The sequence below is a fragment of the Martes martes genome, assembly GCF_963455335.1.
Source record: "Martes martes genome assembly, chromosome: 12".
In the NCBI taxonomy this organism is placed as follows: Eukaryota; Metazoa; Chordata; class Mammalia; order Carnivora; family Mustelidae; genus Martes; species Martes martes.
Genome location: NC_137900.1, coordinates 84085377 through 84104014, shown reverse-complemented (window position 1 = coordinate 84104014; position 18638 = coordinate 84085377). Strand labels below are relative to the sequence as shown.

Genomic DNA, 18638 nt, shown 5'->3' with positions numbered 1-18638 from the left:
TTCTTTGTGTCTCCCTCAATTTCTTTCATGAGGACTTTATAGTTTTCTGAGTATAGATTTTTTGCCTCTTTGGTTAGGTTTATTCCTAGGTATCTTAAGGTTTTGGGTGCAACTGTAAATGGGATTGACTCCTTAATTTCTCTTTCTTCTGTCTTGTTGGTGTAGAGAAATGCAACTGATTTCTGTGCATTGATTTTATATCCTGACACTTTACTGAATTTCTGTACAAGATCTAGCAGTTTTGGAGTAGAGTCTTTTGTGTTTTCTACATACAGTATCATATCATCTGCAAAGAGTGATAGTTTGACTTCTTTGCCAATTTGGATACCTTTAATTTCTTTTTGTTGTCTGATTGCTGAGGCTAGGACTTCTAGTACTATGTTGAATAGCAGTGGTGATAATGGACATCCCTGCGATGTTCCTGACCTTAGTGGAAAAGCTTTCAGTTTTTTTCTCAATATCATTGAGAATGATATTTGTGGTGAGTTTTTCATAGATGGCTTTGATGTTATTGAGGTATGTGCTCTCTATCCCTACATTTTGAAGAGTTTTGATCAGGAAGGGATGCTGTATTTTGTCAAATGCTTTTTCAGCATCTATTGAGAGTATCATATGGTTCTTGTTCTTTCTTTTATTAATGTATTGTATCACATTGATGGATTTGCAGATGTTGAACCAACCTTGCAGCCCTGGAATAAATCCCACTTGGTCGTGGTGAATAATCCTTTTAATGTACTGTTGGATACTATTGGCCAGTATTTTGGTGAGAATTTTTGCATCTGTGTTCATCAAGGATATTGGTCTGTAATTCTCTTTTTGGTGGGATCCTTGCCTGGTTTTGGGATCAAGGTGATGCTGGCCTCATAAAATGAGTTTGGAAGTTTTCCTTCCATTTCTATTTTTTGGAACAGTTTCAGGAGAATAGGAATTAGTTCTTCTTTAAATGTTTGGTAGAATTCCCCTGAGAAGCCATCTGGCCCTGGGCTTTTGTTTGTTTGGAGATTTTTGATGACTGTTTCGATCTCCTTTCTGGTTATGGGTCTGTTCAGGGTTTCTATTTCTTCCTGGTTCAGTTGTGGTAGTTTATATGTCTCTAGGAATGCATCCCTTTCTTCCAGATTGTCAAATTTGTTGGCATAGAGTTGCTTGTAGTATGTTCTTATAATTGTATTTCTTTGGTGTTGGTTGTGATCTCTCTTCTTTCATTCATGATTTTATTTATTTGGGTCCTTTCTCTTTTCTTTTTGATAAGTCTGGCCAGGGGTTTATCAATCTTATTAATTCTTTCAAAGAACCAGCTCCTAGTTTCATTGATTTGTTCTTTTGTTTTTTTTGGTTTCTATTTGATTGATTTCTGCTCTGATCTTTATGATTTCTCCTGCTGGGTTTAGGCTCTTTGGGTATTTTTTAATTAAATTTTTTATTTATTTTCAGCGTAACAGTATTCATTGTTTTTGCACCACACCCAGTGCTCCATGCAATCTGTGCCCTCCCTAATACCCACCACCTGGTTCCCCCAACCTCCTGCCCCCCGCCCCTTCAAAACCCTCAGGTTGTTTTTCAGAGTCCATAGTCTCTCATGGTTCACCTCCCCTTCCAATTTCCCTCAACTCCCTTCTCCTCTCCATCTACCCTTGTCCTCCATATTATTTGTTATCCTCCACAAATAAGTGAAACCATATGATACTTGACTCTCTCTGCTTGACTTATTTCACTCAGAATAATCTCTTCCAGTCCTGTCCATGTTGCTACAAAAGTTGGGTATTCGTCCTTTCTGATGGAGGCATAATACTCCATAGTGTATATGGACCACATCTTCCTTATCCATTCATCTGTTGAAGGGCATCTTGGTTCTTTCCACAGTTTGGCGACCGTGGCCATTGCTGCTATAAACATTAGGGTACAGATGGCCCTTCTTTTCACTACATCTGTATCTTTGGGGTAAATACCCAGCAGTGCAATTGCAGGGTCATAGGGAAGCTCTATTTTTAATTTCCTGAGGAATCGCCACACTGTTCTCCAAAGTGGCTGCACCAGCTTGCATTCCCACCAACAGTGTAAGAGGGTTCCCCTTTCTCCACATCCTCTCCAACACACGTTGTTTCCTGTCTTGCTAATTTTGGCCATTCTAACTGGTGTAAGGTGGTATCTCAATGTGGTTTTGATTTGAATCTCCCTGATGGCTAGTGATGATGAACATTTTTTCATGTGTCTGGTAGCCATTTGTATGTCTTCATTGGAGAAGTGTCTGTTCATATCTTCTGCCCATTTTTAAATATGATTGTCTGTTTTATGTGTGTTGAGTTTGAGGAGTTCTTTATAGATCCTGGATATCAACCTTTTGTCTGTACTGTCATTTGCAAATATCTTCTCCCATTCCATGGGTTGCCTCTTTGTTTTGTTGACTGTTTCTTTTGCTGTGCAGAAGCTTTTGATCTTGATGAAGTCCCAAAAGTTCATCTTTGCCTTTGTTTCCTTCGCCTTTGGAGACATATCTTGAAAGAAGTTGCTGTGGCTGATATCAAAGAGGTTACTGCCTATGTTCTCCTCGAGGATTCTGATGGATTCCTGTCTCACGTTGAGGTCTTTTATCCATTTCAAGTTTATCTTTGTGTACAGTGTAAGAGAATGGTCAAGTTTCATTGTTCTACATATAGCTGTCCAGTTTTCCCAGCACCATTTATTGAAGAGACTGTCTTTTTTCCACTGGATATTTTTTCCTGTTTTGTCGAAGATTATTTGACCATAGAGTTGAGGGTCCATATCTGGGCTCTCTACTCTGTTCCACTGGTCCATGTGTCCGTTTTTATGCCAGTACCATGCTGTCTTGGTGATCCCAGCTTTGTAGTAAAGCTTGAAATCTTTGGGGTTTTTTAGCAAGATTTTATTAATTTATTTGACAAAGAGAGAGACACAGTGAGCAAAAGAGTGCAAACAGTGGGGGATGCAGAGGGTGAAGGAGAAGCAGACTCTGCTAAGCAGGGAGCCTGATGTGGGGCTCAATCCCAGGACCCTGGGACCATGACCTGAGCTGAAGGCAGATGCTTAACTGACTGAGCCACCCAAGTGCCCCTACATCTATATCTTTGGGATAAATACCTAGTAGTGCAATTGCTGGGTCACAGGGTAACCATGTTTTTAAGTTTTTGAGGAACTTCCATACTGTTTTCCAACGTGGCTTTACCAGATTGCATTCCCACCAACAGTGTAAGAGGGTTCCCCCTTCTCAAGTGATTTTTTTAAATGATTTTATTTATTTATTTGACAGACAGAGATCACAAGTAGGCAAACAGGCAGGCAGAGAGAGAGTGAGACAGAGAGAGGAGGAAGCAGGCTCCCTACTGAGCAGACAGCCTACTGCGGGGCTCGATCCCAGGACCCTGGGATCATGACCTGAGCCAAAGGCAGAGGCTTTAACCCACTGAGCCACCCAGGCACCCCTCAAGTGATGTTTTTTAAAAAATGAAATATTTACTAATAGGAGTATGACAGACAGAGAAAATTAGCATACATTAAGTGTACAGTTTGATAAATTAACATATCTATGAAATTATCTACCAGATAAAGAAATAATACTCCCACTATGTTCCTCCCAATCATTTCCTCTAAAAGTAAATCTTATTCTTATTTGTATCACCATATATTAATCTTGGCTATTTTTCACCACATAAAGCTGAGAGGAAATTAAAAACAGTCTGTATTCTTTTTGTACTTTTATTATATACTTTCCATGTAGTGATATGCTAGATATTACTGAACTTGTCAGTGCATCTTGGCAAATCCATAACAAAATTCAAAGCATAGACATCACTTCAGAGAGTTCCTTTGAATCCCTTCCCAGTTGATATCCTCCAGAAACAACCACTAATTTATTTGCTTTATTTACTTATTTTTTAATTAGTCTGTAATTTCCAAAGTTTTTATTATTGAAGTATAATTGACACATAAAGTTGTATTAGTTTCAGTTGTACAACATAGTGATGTGATAATTTTATACATTACTCAGTGCTCACCATAAGTGTAGTTACCAACTGTCACCATACAATGTTATCACAGTATTATTGACTATATTCCCTGTGCTACCAGTTTCTTCTCTGTATTTATGAGTCTGTGTCTGTTTTCTTTCTTTTCCACCTCCCTTTACCACTTTGGCTGCATGGCACAGGCTTGGTATGTTTTGTTTTTCTGTTCATTCCCTTCTAAAAGCTTTATAGTTTCACTTTTTATTTCTTCTTCAATCTATGGATTATTTTTAACTGTGTTACTGAGTCTCCAAATATATGGAGAGTTTCCAGACATCTTTTTGTTATTAATTTTTAATTTAACTACATTGTGGTCAGAGAACACTCTTTGTGTGATTTAAATCAATCTAAATTCATTGAGACTTGTTAGATTGCTCAGAATTCATTCATCATGGCCTCTAATGCTACCATGCTGACATGAGAGGACTAAATCTCTTGTCTATATTATTCCGATTACCTTATAACTTCCTCACTTTTACGCTTGACTTCTTCCAGTCTAGTCTCAACAAAAGAGCCAGAAGGATGCTTTTCAAACTCAAGACATGATCTTGAAATTGAGACGGGTCAAATCACCCTTCTGTTGATGACCTTCTGTTGGTTTCTCAGATCATGTACAGTCAAATCAAAGACCATACTTGCCTATAAGGCTTTACCCAAACAGATCCCTTGTTACTTCTAACCTTTATCTCCTACCAGTCCCCACCATACTGCTCACTCTCTGATAGTCAATTTAGCCTCCTTTCAGTTTCTCCAACATGCCAAGCACTCTCCCATCTCAGACCCTTGGCAGTTTCTACACCTTCTTTATGAAATGTTCTTTGCCTAAGATAAAACCAGTAATTTCTTTTCCTATTCCCCTTAAGCTGTTTGCATGAATCATTCCGTTTTACAGAAGACTACTCTGACCATGAGACCACTTGTAATTGCATGCGATCCTCAGCACCCTTTGTCCCCATCACCTTGCTTGTAATATAAATAGAAATTTATGTATAATTTAATATAATTAAATATAGGTGCCTCGTTAGCACAGTAGGTAGTGCGTCAGTCTCATAATATAATTAAATAATATAAAACTCATTATCTTATAATGACTATATGCTTTACATATTTATTTTTTTAATGACAGTGTCTCCCTTCTATAATGTCCACTCCACAAAGGGAGAATGTTTTGACTATTTGTATATAAAAGTGCCTGGCACATAGTAGTTATAGAATACAAATTTATTTAATGAATGATATCCCATGCATACATTTATCTTTGCTTCGACTAGAAATGGGTTGTCTCAGTCTGGGCAGAAACAATCTGCATTTTTCCAAACAAGAAGGAAGAGGAATAAAGACAATCCCAATAAGAAAAGTCCTGTAGAGGGAAAAGACTTAGAATGAAGAAATGTGTTAAGAGCAATGATTGCCCTATGCATCTATGTTGGGTTCTTTCTACCATGAGTACAATAAAATTAACTGGAGAGGTCAAAAGTTTTGCATTTTATTGAGGTTTTAGGAAGCTATAATAAAATACTTTATTAATCAGCTACCTCATTCAGAAGACAAGCATTTTAAACTTGCTTTCTCTGAAAACTAGGAACTACACTATGTTTTTATAGCTCTGGGGGAAAAATAGAGAAATTAAAATATAAATTATTATTTTTTATACAGCTATTTTATGACACCTTAATTTCTTCTTTTAAATTTTTATTTATTTCAGAGAGAGAGCAAGAGAGAGCATGGGGAGGGGCAGAGGAAGAGGGAGAGAGAGACTCTGGAGCAACTCCACACTAAGTGTGACTTGATCTCGTGACCCTGAGATCATGACCTGAGCCAAAACCAAGAGTTGGATGCTTAACTGACGGTGCCATCCAGGTACCTCATGACACCTTAGTTTCTAAAGCAACTCAATTTTATAAACATTAAAACTAACTCAAATAAGAGGTTAAATGCACATTTTACTCTTGGTTTAAAAAGTATCATCTCACAATACATTTGACAGTTCCAGTATTCAACTTGGGAGTTAAGAGTTTAAAGAATGGGAAGGAGAACCTTTTGAAATTATATTGCACACTTTTAACCCCTGGGAGTATAGGGATCACAAACAGGAGGGACTATTCAAAAGAGAGTGTATGGAGCAAAAAGTAAGGTTGGTCACCTGAGTACAGTTTTTGAGAAGATCTCTGGGTCAGTAGGTCGGTAGGTTGGATAATATCAAGAGTAGGGGACTGTCACTTGGAGAACAGGATCTCCCTTCTGAGAAGTTTCCCCATGGCCCCTTTCATATCTCTGTTCCTCAGGCTATAGATGAAGGGGTTCAGCATGGGGGTGACCACTGTGTACATCACTGAAGCAATTATGTCTTTGTCATTAGAGTTGCTTGATGATGGGAAAAAGTATAGAACCATGATTGTCCCATAGAATAGAAATACCACGGAGAGGTGGGAGCCACAGGTCGACAAGGCTTTATATATCCCCTTGATTGAGGGAAACCTCAGGATGGTGGCCCCAATGCGGCCGTAAGAGACTAGAACCCCAGTAAATGAAAGGATAATGACTAATCCCCCAACAGTGAAGATAAAAATCTCATTGAGGGAGGTGTCTGAGCAGGAGAGTTTAAGCAGGGCAGCAAGGTCACAGAAGAAGTGGGGGATGGTGTTGTTAGCACAGAAGGACAGTTGAGCCAGGAGGATGGTGTGGGACAGGGCACTTGAGCAAGAGAGGAACCAGGATCCAGCCAACAGAAGTATACACAGCTCCTCCCTCATGATGGTGGTGTAATGTAAAGGGTGACAAATGGCCACGTACCTGTCATATGCCATCACTGCAAGAAGCAGGTTATCAATGCAGCCAAAAAATATGAAAAAATACATCTGTGTTACACACCCTGCATAGGGGATGGATTGATCCTGAGTATGCATGTTTATCAGCATCTTTGGGACAGTGACTGATGAGAAGGAGACGTCAGTGAAGGCCAGCTGGCTGAGGAAGAAGTACATGGGGGTGTGGAGGCAAGGGTCCAGACTGATGAGCAGGATGATGAGCAGGTTCCCCAGCACCGTGGTCAGGTACATGCCCAGGAACAGGGCGAAGAACACTCCCTGCTGCTCTGGCCAGATGGGGAGCCCCAGGAGGAGGAAATCGGACACGCTGCTCTGGTTCTCCCTTCTCATGCTGCTTTTCACCCTGCTTAGATTGAAGGAATATTGGGAATGTTCCAGATGATAAATAGGGAGAGCGGCAATCACGGTATGGTTATCTACTTCCTACTGAGGAATTCCTCAGGGTATTTCTCACCTGCTGTGGCCTGAATCCTCACCCCCCACCAAAGCTCCAATGACCAAGATAATCCCCTATAATGTAAAGCAGACAAAATTTCTTTATTTACTGAACAATGTGTCGGACGCCATATTCTTTCCTGGAGAAACAAGAAAGAGGGCCTTTCCTTCAGGGAGCTCACATATTAAGGAGTAGCCCATTCAAACACTGGTTCAGAGCAGTGTATCTGTGACTAGACTTCTGGTAGGTTCTGACCCCACTCCTTTCTAGCAAGTCTCCACAACATACTCTTTCTTAGCCTTGGTTTGTTCTTCTGCAGGGTAAGCATAGCAATGCCTGCCCATCCAGTCTGCAGAATTAAGTGATTCAGTGAAAGATATTAGAACAGAGTTCTTCATATAGTAAAGACACAGATCTGTTATCTGATGTCTTCATGCCAGTGTAAGTGTCCAGATAAACCCTGGGTTAATCTTGAGAAATCCAATATACCAGAAATGTGAGGTGGGCATTAGCAAGGAGCAGGTAGCTGCTCTGAAAGTTGTGTTAACTGTATAGGCTCTCATGTTCTCAAGGGAAGTGCAGAGACACACACCCCAGAGCCTGGGATCAACTTCCTGATGGAACGTCGCTTGACATACGTTATTTATTTTGGAAAAAATATATTATACTTTGCTCATCTCTAATTTTGTTCATTTCTCTGCTTTTCTCTTTAGTGAATCAAACTGGCAGTGAAGCACCTGAGCATTTGCCCTGGGATCTGAAAACTGGTAGATGATGTAAGATTGGTGATGCCTATTAGAAATAATACTTACCTAATTGACATGACTATATTCCAATTGTGGTCTTAATATAATTGAGATTATTGAACAAGGATTCTAATAGGTGCACACAAAACGAAGGGATTTTGCACATATACATTGCATCTAGTGTGCGTGTGTGCATGTGCGTGTGTGCTGAGGCTAAGAGACATTAAGAAACGAGCCCAGGTGGGGTGCCTGGGTAGCTCAATGGGTTAAAGCCTCTGCCTTCGGCTCAGGTCATGATCTCAGGGTCCTGGGATCGAACCCCGCATCAGACTTTGCTCAGCAGGGAGCCTGCTTCCTCCTCTCTCTCTCTCTCTGCCTGCCTCTCCACCTACTTGTAATCTCTGTCTGTCCAATAAATAAATAAAATCCAAAAAAAAAAAAAAAAGAAAAGAAACCAGCCCAGGGTCACACAGCCAGTAACTGCCGGAGCCACCATTCTTTGCTCATTTCTTTAATTCTCTCTTCCTATTAAACACTCTTCCTCCCCCTTCTGTAATTGAGCAGAAGAGCCAGGTCTTTGAGACATGTTTTAGTGTTTGAAAGAGGATCTGCACTCAGTATCTCCTCAACCATCAGCTCAGATGTCCGCCATCACTCCTTCCTACAGCCTACAGTTTGCAGATGACCGTCACATACTTTGAATTATAGGCAACCAATATTACTGTACCTAAAAAGGAGAGAAGACTTTTTCCTTTCATTGTCCTAATATGAGAAATGAAGTCATTTCAGCCATGTATGTGGTGGGGGAACTTGATCTGAGACCAAGTCTTCAGATGATCTTGTCACAGACCCAATGCTCCCCATTGCTGTGGGGAGAGTGGCTAACAGAGTACAGATTTCCATACACCTGGAGGAGGAAACTGCCATTAACATGCAGGGCTGCATATCCAGGAGTAGATTCTTATTCTAGACCAGGGGATTTCTCAGGGACACTAGGACATTGGGAGGATGGAGGTGACCTCACTCCCCTACTGAGGCCTGCTGATCATTGACAGTTGCTGAGTGGGACTTCAGTCAAGACCTCTGGCTTCTCTGGGGTGAGCTGTAGGGGGAACGATGTGGGCGCAGTGCTGCTGCATTGGGGGCAAACCACCAGGACGAGAACCTTCACCTTGTGTTTAAATGGCACTGTAACCTATACCCAACCGTGAAGCTTTAACCTAAGATTTGAGACAGAATCCGTGCCTGGGCTTGCTGTTATAGCTGACACAACATACCCTCTCATGTTAGAGTTACCTGAATGAAGAATCAGTTTAAGTCAGTGTCCACTGGGGGATAATTACACAGCAGGCCACTGTTTACTGGGTGCTTACTATGTGTCTGAAACAGATAAAACTGTAAACAGTGTCTTATAAATGCTATTATTACCCTCTTTCACATTTAAGGCTGCTGGCCTCAGATCAAATGTAAGGCTGCAGAACTCTCGTGTGGCAACCTCCAGATTCTGAGGACACCTGCACCTGAACACTTAACCAGACTACCCTACTCCCAAAGTGTAAAGATGGACAGTGCTAAAGGCCAGAGAGAGAAATATTTAGGGCTCTGGGTGCATTATCAGAACACTCAGCTCACCTAGCCCGGTGGCCCCGGTGGCGCTTAAGGAAGCTCAAACTTAAAGTGAGTGACTGGGTTCTGGTCTGAGTCAAGAGGAACATCAGAAAGTGAGACTGTTCATTCAAAGGTGTGCACATGTGTGTGCATGCATGCACACACACACACACACACACACACATTCCAACACACATATTGTTGGATGATTTGCTCTTCCCTCTTACATGCCCTAGATGTAGATTGTCACGATGCAAATCTATGTCACACAAAGTTCCCAAATAAACACAGTGTCATATATACAAAACACTCACAATGCACAGAATCATACAAAGCACTGACAAACAACATATAACAGAAATGCAGACATACAGGTACTTTCAGACACTTTCAGTCACGGATATTCAAATCAGGACACACAGAATCACACAAAAAATACACAGACAATATAGATGTAATCCCTAAAGCACACACATTGCTCAAAGATTTCTAGTCTTGCCTGATTGATGCACATCCAGGTAGAAATTTTCTTTGTGTGTCAGTGACACACAGGAATAGAAACTTACAGAACACATGCACCTAGTCTCATATTACACACACACACACACACACACACACACACACTTACAGGGGCAGAATCCTGGCCCCTTCTGTCCTAATGCTAGTCCTCCGTAAGCTCAAATACCTTCTGTTCTGGGCTGTTAGGTTAGTCCTTGCTTTCTGTCCAAGAGATCCAGGAGCCAAAGGATGAGATACTGCCTTCCAGGCCTGAGGACCTTTACAGAATGTCTATTTACCAGCAACAGAACCATGGGCAGAAGGTTATTATTTTAGAGCAGAAAGAAAACACAGGGGGAAAGACACTAAAGCATCTTCAATAAAGAAACAGGCATCGTGAGCTAATTGAAAAAATTCCTGCTGGCCTCCTGGGGAGAAGCCTGTGCAGGGGCCAGAGGGGTTGAGCCCCTGGAGCACTGGGAACCATGTCTCAGATGTCAGTGACACTGTAGGCTCCCTTCTGTCTGATCTAGTGGTTCTCTTTAGCAGGAGGGCTGAAGTCTTTCTGGGCCTCTTACGTATACACAGAGATAGAGGAAGTCTGTCCCACACAAAACACTGAACAGATGTGTACAGTAACTTTATTCATAATTGCCCAAACTTGGAAGCAACAAAGATGCCGTTTAGCAGGTGAGTGAGTGCCTTGGGTATCTGGGTGGAGATTCACAGGGTGCCTATCAAGATAGCAGTCTTTCCTGGCTGCTATAACAGAATACCACAGACTGAGTGACTTATGAACAACACAAATTTATTTCTCACATTTGGGAGGTTGGCAGATTGAGTGTGTAGTTTGGACCTGCTCCCTATTTCATAGACAGCCATCTTCTGGTTGTGTCCTCAAGTGATGGAAGCAAGGGTGCTCTCTAGGATCACTTTTATAATCCCATTCATGAGGGAACCAACCTCATGACCTGATCACCTCCCAAAGCCTCCATCCCCAAATACCATCACATTGGTGACTAGGTTTCAATATACCAATTTTGAAAGACACATTCAGTCTATAGCATATATTAAATAAGCAGCAGATTAGAACAATTCCTTCTGAGCATTTCACATCATTTCAGTTGTTTTGAATTGTTTCCCATTTCATGTTAAACTAGGTAATACTGCTACTAAGATGATTTATCTAGTTTTCCTTTTCTCTGAATTTTTGGATGTAATTTTAAAGGCTATTTTCTACATTTTTTTTCAAAATAAGAAACTTTAGAGTCCTTTCACTTCTTTCTCAGCATTATTTCAACCTTAAGTTTTTTTGTTTCTAAGACTTCTGGATTTTGGTATCTTGTTAGGTTAAGCCATGTGAAACCCGAGATCAAGATTCTCTCCTCCCTGCCAGGTTAGGGCTTGATTTGCCTACATTCTTCTCTGTATGACTAGCTCGTTCAAGTGGACTCTTGCTTACAGGTAGAACACTCATGGCATGTCTAACAGTGCTTTTGCTTCTTCATAGTTTTGTTCAGAACTGTGGTTAGTAACTGCTTCTCACCATCTGAGCGTATAAGCACTCAGAACTCTACATAATAAAATAATTGATACCAGGCATTGCCCTTAATACAGACTCTCAAAATAGAATCCTGGGATGGAGTTGCTCATATCTTTGAAAAACATTATATCACTTTCATGACAAGAGGGACAATTGAAGACTGCTAATCTTCGGGATATAATAACATTCCAAATCTTTAAATTATCACTGGTTGTGGCTGGAAATGGAAAAGAATGGAAGGCAAAGCATCAGAAGATCTAGTGACCATGGCATAGAGATACTAAGACAATAACAATCATCACCGTGTTTAGTGTTTATGGAGTGGGATAGTTGATTCTTCTGTCCAGACAGTGTGACCAAAAAAGCAAAAAACCTAAGGCTTTAAATAAGGACAAGCATCAGAGGGCATCTAGATCACCATAAATAGAAACCTTTCTCAGGGTGGCTGTGGCTGAGAATCAGGCCAAAAGCACATTGTAAAGGATTGTCATGTTAAAATATGAATTAAATGCTGACACCCCCAGTTTTCTCACACTAATATAAAGGCATTGGTTGTGAAGAAGTGAAGTGAAGAATATTAATTCTTACCTCATAAAAATCTTGGAAGAAAGGCTTTTTTTAAGTTATTTCATGTTATCATGATGTGGTGGTTTCCTTAGATTTTTAAAGTAGATGTTATTTATCAGATTTGGTTCCATTTTATGAGAGTTTTATTACAAGCAGGTCCTGAATATATTGAACAGATTTTTGCACTTGTTGAGATAATTATATAATCATAATAGTTTTGTGTTATTGTGATGAGTTACATTGATTTTTCCCTAATATTTAGTCATTCTTACATATTTAGAATGCATCCCACTTGATCATGTTATATTACTCTTTTCATGTACTGCTAGATTTTTCTAATACTTTGTTATGACACTTGCATTCATGTTCAAGAGACAAGTTTATCAGTAATTTTCCTTTGCCAAGGTTAGGTTGGACTCATAAAACAAGTTGGGATGTATGTTTTTTTGCTATTGAGTTGTATGAGTTCTTCACGTATTTTTGGAATTAACACCTTATCAGACATATGATTTGCAAACATTTTCTCCCATTCAGTATGTTGCCTTTCATTGTGTTGATGGTTTCCTTTGCTGTGCAGATGTTTTTTAGTTTGATGTATATTCTTATTTTCATTGCCTTTTCTTTTGGTGTCAAATCCAAAAAATTTATCACGAAGACCAATGTCCAAGAGCTTATCACCAGGAGTTTTGTGGATTCATGTCTTATGTCTAAGTCTTATTTGAGTTAATTTTTGCATATGGCGTAAGATAGTAATCCAGTTTCATTCTTTTGCATGTAGCTGCCCAGTTTTCCCAACGCTGTATATTGAAGAGACTGTCCCTTCCCCATCTTTTGGTCTTGGCTCCTTCATCATAAATTAACTGGTCATATATACATGGGTTAGTTTCCAGACTTTCTATTCTGTTCCATTGACCTGTGTCTGTTTTTATGCCAATCATAGCTTTGTAACAGTTTGATATCATGAAATGTGAGGCCTCCAGGTTTGTTCTTTCGCAAGATTTCTTTGGCTATTCAAGATCTTTTGTGGTTCTACACTAATTTTAAGATTCTTTCTTCTAGTACTGTGAAAAAGCTATTGGGATTGCATTAAATCTATGCGTTGCTTCTGCTTCAGATTCTCTCTCCCTCTCCCTCCTGCTCACTCTCTCTCTCTCTCAAATAAATAAATAAAAATTTAAAAATATATATATTTAAAAAACAAAACAAAAAATATATTGCTTTGGCAAGCATGGACATTTTAGCAATATTGATTCTTCCAATCAAATGGATAAGGAAGATATGGTCCATATACACTATGGAGTATTATGCCTCCATCAGAAAGGATGAATACCCAACTTTTGTAGCAACATGGACAGGACTAGAAGAGATTATGCTGAGTGAAATAAGTCAAGCAGAGAGAGTCAATTATCATATGGTTTCACTTATTTGTGGAGCATAACAAATAACATGGAGGACAAGTGGAGATGGAGAGGAGAAGGGAGTTGAGGGAAATTGGAAGGGGAGGTGAACCATGAGAGACTATGGACTCTGAAAAACAACCTGAGGGTTTTGAAGGGGCGGGGAGTGGGAGGTTGGGGGAGCCAGGTGGTGGTTATTAAGGAGGGCATGTATTGCATGGAGCAATGGGTGTGGTGCAAGAAACAATGAATACTGTTATGCTGAAAAGAAATAAAAAAAGAAAAGAAAAGAAAATGTGGTGTATATCTACAGTGGAATATTACTCAGCCTTAAAAAATGAAATCTTGCCATTTGCAATGACATTGTTGGAGCTAGAAAGAATTATGTGAAATAAGTCAGTCAAAGAAAGAAAATACCATATGAATTCACTCATATGTAGAATTTAAGAAATAAAACAAATGAACATGGCCAGGGGGTGGGAAGAAAGGCAAACCAGGAAACAGACTCTTAACTATAGAGGACACACTGATGGTCACCAGAGGAGAGATGGGCAGGGGATGGGTGACATAGGTGATGGGGATTGAGGAGGGCACTTGTTGGGATGAGCACCAGGTGTTGTATCTAAGTGTTGAATCACTAAATTCTACATGTGAAACTGATATCGTACTGTATGTTAACTAGCAGGACTTTAAATAAAATTAAAGCACTGGCTATTATATGCAACTAATGAGTCGTTGAACATTACACCAAAAACTAAAGATATATTATATGTTGGTAAAATTTTTTTTAATTAAAAATAAATTTAAAAAATAAGCCATAGGTCAAGGAAAAAAAAATCAAAGGAAATTTAGAAAATACTTCCAACTGACAACACATTCAAAATGAGAATGGGACATATTAAAGTTTGTAAGATAAACCAACAGGATAGCTTAGAGGGAAATTTATAGCACTAAATGCCTGTATTAGAAAAGAATGAAGGTCTCATATCAGTCACCTAAAATTTCACCTTAAGAAACTAGAAAGAGAAGAGCAAATTAAACTCAAAGTAGGGAAATATAGTAAATATAGTAGGAAACAATAAAAAGAAAAGCAGAAATCAGTGAAATGAAAAACAGAAAAACAATATGTAATACCAATAACAGCAAAAGTTGGTTATTTGAAAAAAATTATAAAATTGATAAACCAGACTGATTAAGAAAAAGAAAGAAAGGACAGAGACAAGATGGCGGGGAAGTAGGAGGAGGCACCTTTTCAACCTGTACCCTAAAGTGAGCTGATTACCTACCAAAGAACTCCGATCACCCATGAAATCAGCCTGAGATCAGAATTATACACGTCTGGATCTCTACGGGGGCCAGAAGACGCCAGTGGGCAGGTAAAGTGGAGTGGGAACGTCGGACTGATATCGGAAGATAAACAAAAGGGGGAGGGAGCCACCAGAGGCGACCGATTGGAAAATAATACCCCAATACGAGAGTGCCCGGCATCTGGGGACCAGCATTAACTTGGAGTCTTGTTGAAAGCACTCAAAAGAGCAAAGACTCGCGCGGGGAAATTGTGGGAATCGGGGCGGATAGGGATAGGGGCTTAAGTCCCCAGACCCAGGACAGCATCCCCTGGCGCTGAGCCGGAGAGTGCGGCGGAGAAACCTGGTCTTTGTCCCGGAGCCGCCAGTGCGCCCGAGAACGGGTGGAGTCCGGCTCCCGTGAGGGGCTGGGGCCACGCCAGAAGGCAGAACGCGCACCTTCCTGGAGATGTGCGCGTGCCTCAACCTCCCCTGAGAGAGGTGCACGAACGCCCAGCCTGGTGTTCTGGGACCCACGCGGTGATAGACCCACGCGGCGATAGAGCCGATAGAGCTGGAGGCGCCGCGCCCCAAACCATCCCCTGGGAGAGGTGCGCGCAAGCCTGGCACTCTTAGCCCCGGCCAGTGGGAAAATCTCAGTGTGCGATCGCTGCTTGGAACCTCTCTGGCGCTCTGGAGCTGCCCAGACAGCCACAGCTGCCTTGGTTTTGCTTACAAGCAGGAGATCCTGCGTCCCCAGGGACCTCGACTCAGAACATGCTCTGCCAGCGGCCCAGCGGCTGCAGCACCTGCAGGGGAGCAGACTGAGGCTTCTCTCTGAGAGGGAGGTTGGGGTGCAGTTTTCTTTCCTCTAAACCTCCAAAAACCATCAAAAGCTGTCAAGGCGAGAGAAAAGAAGTGAACAAACATAAAAACCTCCAGAGAACAAAAACCTGAAAAAACTGTTTTTCTCAGAGCCCACCCCCTTGAGGGGGTTGGGAGGACTTAACTCAGGGAACATCATTGACTGAAAACCCACGTGGCAGCCCCCTCCCCCAGAAAACAAATCAGGAAAGAAAAAAAAAAAACTACAAGAGAACAACCACCACTACTTCATAGATACAACTTTTATTTTTAATTCTTTCCCACTATTCTGGTTCATTTTTTTTCTTTTTTTATATAGATAATTTTTTAACCTGTTTACCATCACAGTGAGATGTCCAGTACACCAAATTCCATGATAAACTTCTAACCTGAATTTTTTGATACATACACATGTGTTTTTCTTTTGCTTTTCTATTTTCTTAATTTTTAAAAAAATTTTTAATTTAGTTTAGTCCAGTTTATTCCTTTTTTATTTTTATTTTCTAATACTCATATAGAGTTAAACTTCAAGGTAACCCCCTTTCTCCAAGCAATGCTACCCCTATAGGTGAACCAATTTTTAATCCCCCTTTTTCTTAGGAAAGTTGAGTCCTTTAACAAAGATATCAAGATACATCCAGGAAGAATCAAAATAACCTTCCTCGCCCACACCGAGAATCTATAACCATGCTCCCATCTTTTTCTTCTGCCAGTGTCTCTGTGTATTTATGTTTGTCTGGATAGTATATAAATCTTATACTTGGGGTTCTTCTTGACGAGGCTCCTCCTTTTTTTTTGCTTATATATATATATTTTTTTCTCTCATCATATACTTTTTTTTTTTAATTTTTTATTTATTTTCAGCGTAACAGTATTCATTGTTTTTTCACCACACCCAGTGCTCCATGCAATCTGTGCCCTCCCTAATACCCACCACCTGGTTCCCCCACCCTCCCACCCCGCCCCTTCAAAACCCTCAGGTTGTTTTTCAGAGTCCATAGTCTCTCATGGTTCACCTCCCCTTCCAATTTCCCTCAACTCCCTTCTCCTCTCCATCTACCCTTGTCCTCTATATTATTTGTTATGCTCCACCAATAAGTGAAACCATAGGATACTTGACTTTCTCTGTTTGACTTATTTCACTCAGCATAATCTCTTCCAGTCCTGTCCATGTTGCTACAAAAGTTGGGTATTCGTCCTTTCTGATGGAGGCATAATACTCCATAGTGTATATGGACCACATCTTCCTTATCCATTCATCCGTTGAAGGGCATCTTGGTTCTTTCCACAGTTCATCATATACTTTTATCAGTCTTTTTGTTTGTCTGTTTTTGTTTGTATACGTCATAAATCTTACCCTGGGGCCCATTTGGGCTGAACCTTCTCTTTTATCTTCCCTTTTTTTCCTGTCTCTCTCTCTCCCTCTTATTTCTTTTTCTTTTCTTTTTTCTCTCGTTTGGGTGGGGAATCCTGAGTGCTCAGAAGCGTTCCAGGGTGCACCTTGACTGCACCACGGTCAATACATCCAGCTACATCTGTCCAGTCATCTCTCACCAAAATGACTAGGAGGAGGAATCCCCAACAGAAGAAAAATACAGAGGATGGGCCTTCTGCAACAGAGCTAACGGCTACCAACATAGACAATATGTCAGAAAGAGAATTCAGGCTAACAATTATCCAGGCAATAGCTAGGTTGGAGAAAGCCATGGATGACCAAACAGAATTGATTAGGGCAGAATTGAAAGCGACCAGAGAGGAGGTTCATAATGTTAGGGCAGAGCTGAAGGCCACCAGGGATGAGGTTCACAACGCTCTCAATGAGTTCCAATCTAATCTAAATTCTCTAAAAGCTAGGGTAACTGAGACAGAAGATAGAATTAGTGATCTGGAGGACAAACAAATAGAGAGAAAGGATCAGGAGGAAGCCTGGAACAAACAGCTTAGAAGCCACGAAAACAAAATCAGGGAAATAAATGATGCCATGAAACGTTCCAACGTCAGAATTATTGGAATCCCTGAAGGGGAGGAGAAAGAAAGAAGTCTAGAAGATATAGTGGAACAAGTTTTTCATGAAAATTTTCCCAATCTTGCGAATGGAAGAAGTGTTCATGTACTAGAAGTAGAAAAGTCCCCCCCCAAGATTATAAATTCCAAAAAAACATCCAGGCACCTCATAGTAAAATTGAGGAATCATAATTGTAGATACAATCTCTTGAAAGCCGCTAGGACAAAGAAGCTCCTTACATACAGAGGAAAGCCCATCAGAATAACGTCAGACCTGTCCACAGAGACCTGGCAAGCCAGAAAGGGCTGGCAAGATATATTCAGGGCACTAAATGAGAAGAACATGCAGCCAAGAATACTTTATCCAGCAAGACTGACATTCAAAATGGATGGAGAGATAAAGAGTTTCCAAGACCGGCAAGGCTTGAAAGACTATGCAACCACCAAGCCGACACTACAGGAAATATTAAGGGGGGTTCTATAAAAGAGGAAAAATCCTAAGAATAGCATTGAACAGAAATATAGAGACAATCGACAGAAAGAAAGACTTCAAAGACAACACAATGTCAATAAAAACGTATCTCTCAATAATCACTCTCAATGTGAATGGCCTAAATGCACCCATAAAACGACACAGGGTTGCAGATTGGATAAAACGACAGGACCCATCCATATGCTGTCTACAAGAGACCCATTTTGAACCTAAAGATACACCCAGACTGAAAGTGAAGGGATGGAGAAGCATCTTTCACGCCAATGGGCCTCAAAAGAAGGCCGGGGTAGAGATTCTCATATCAGATAAATTAGATTTTAAACTAAAGACGGTAGTCAGAGATACA

The 18638-nt window shown here is 40.5% G+C and overlaps 1 protein-coding gene across 1 annotated transcript; it reads right to left on the bottom strand.

Annotated features, from left to right (window-relative positions):
- Positions 1–6238: 6238 nt before the first annotated feature.
- LOC308353537 (olfactory receptor 1J4-like) lies at positions 6239–7180 on the bottom strand (the record flags this gene model as incomplete). The annotated part of the gene is made up of 1 exon (XM_080820431.1): positions 6239–7180. The coding sequence occupies one exon, from the start codon at positions 7178–7180 to the stop codon at positions 6239–6241; it is 942 nt and encodes a 313-aa protein (XP_080676557.1).
- Positions 7181–18638: the final 11458 nt, after the last annotated feature.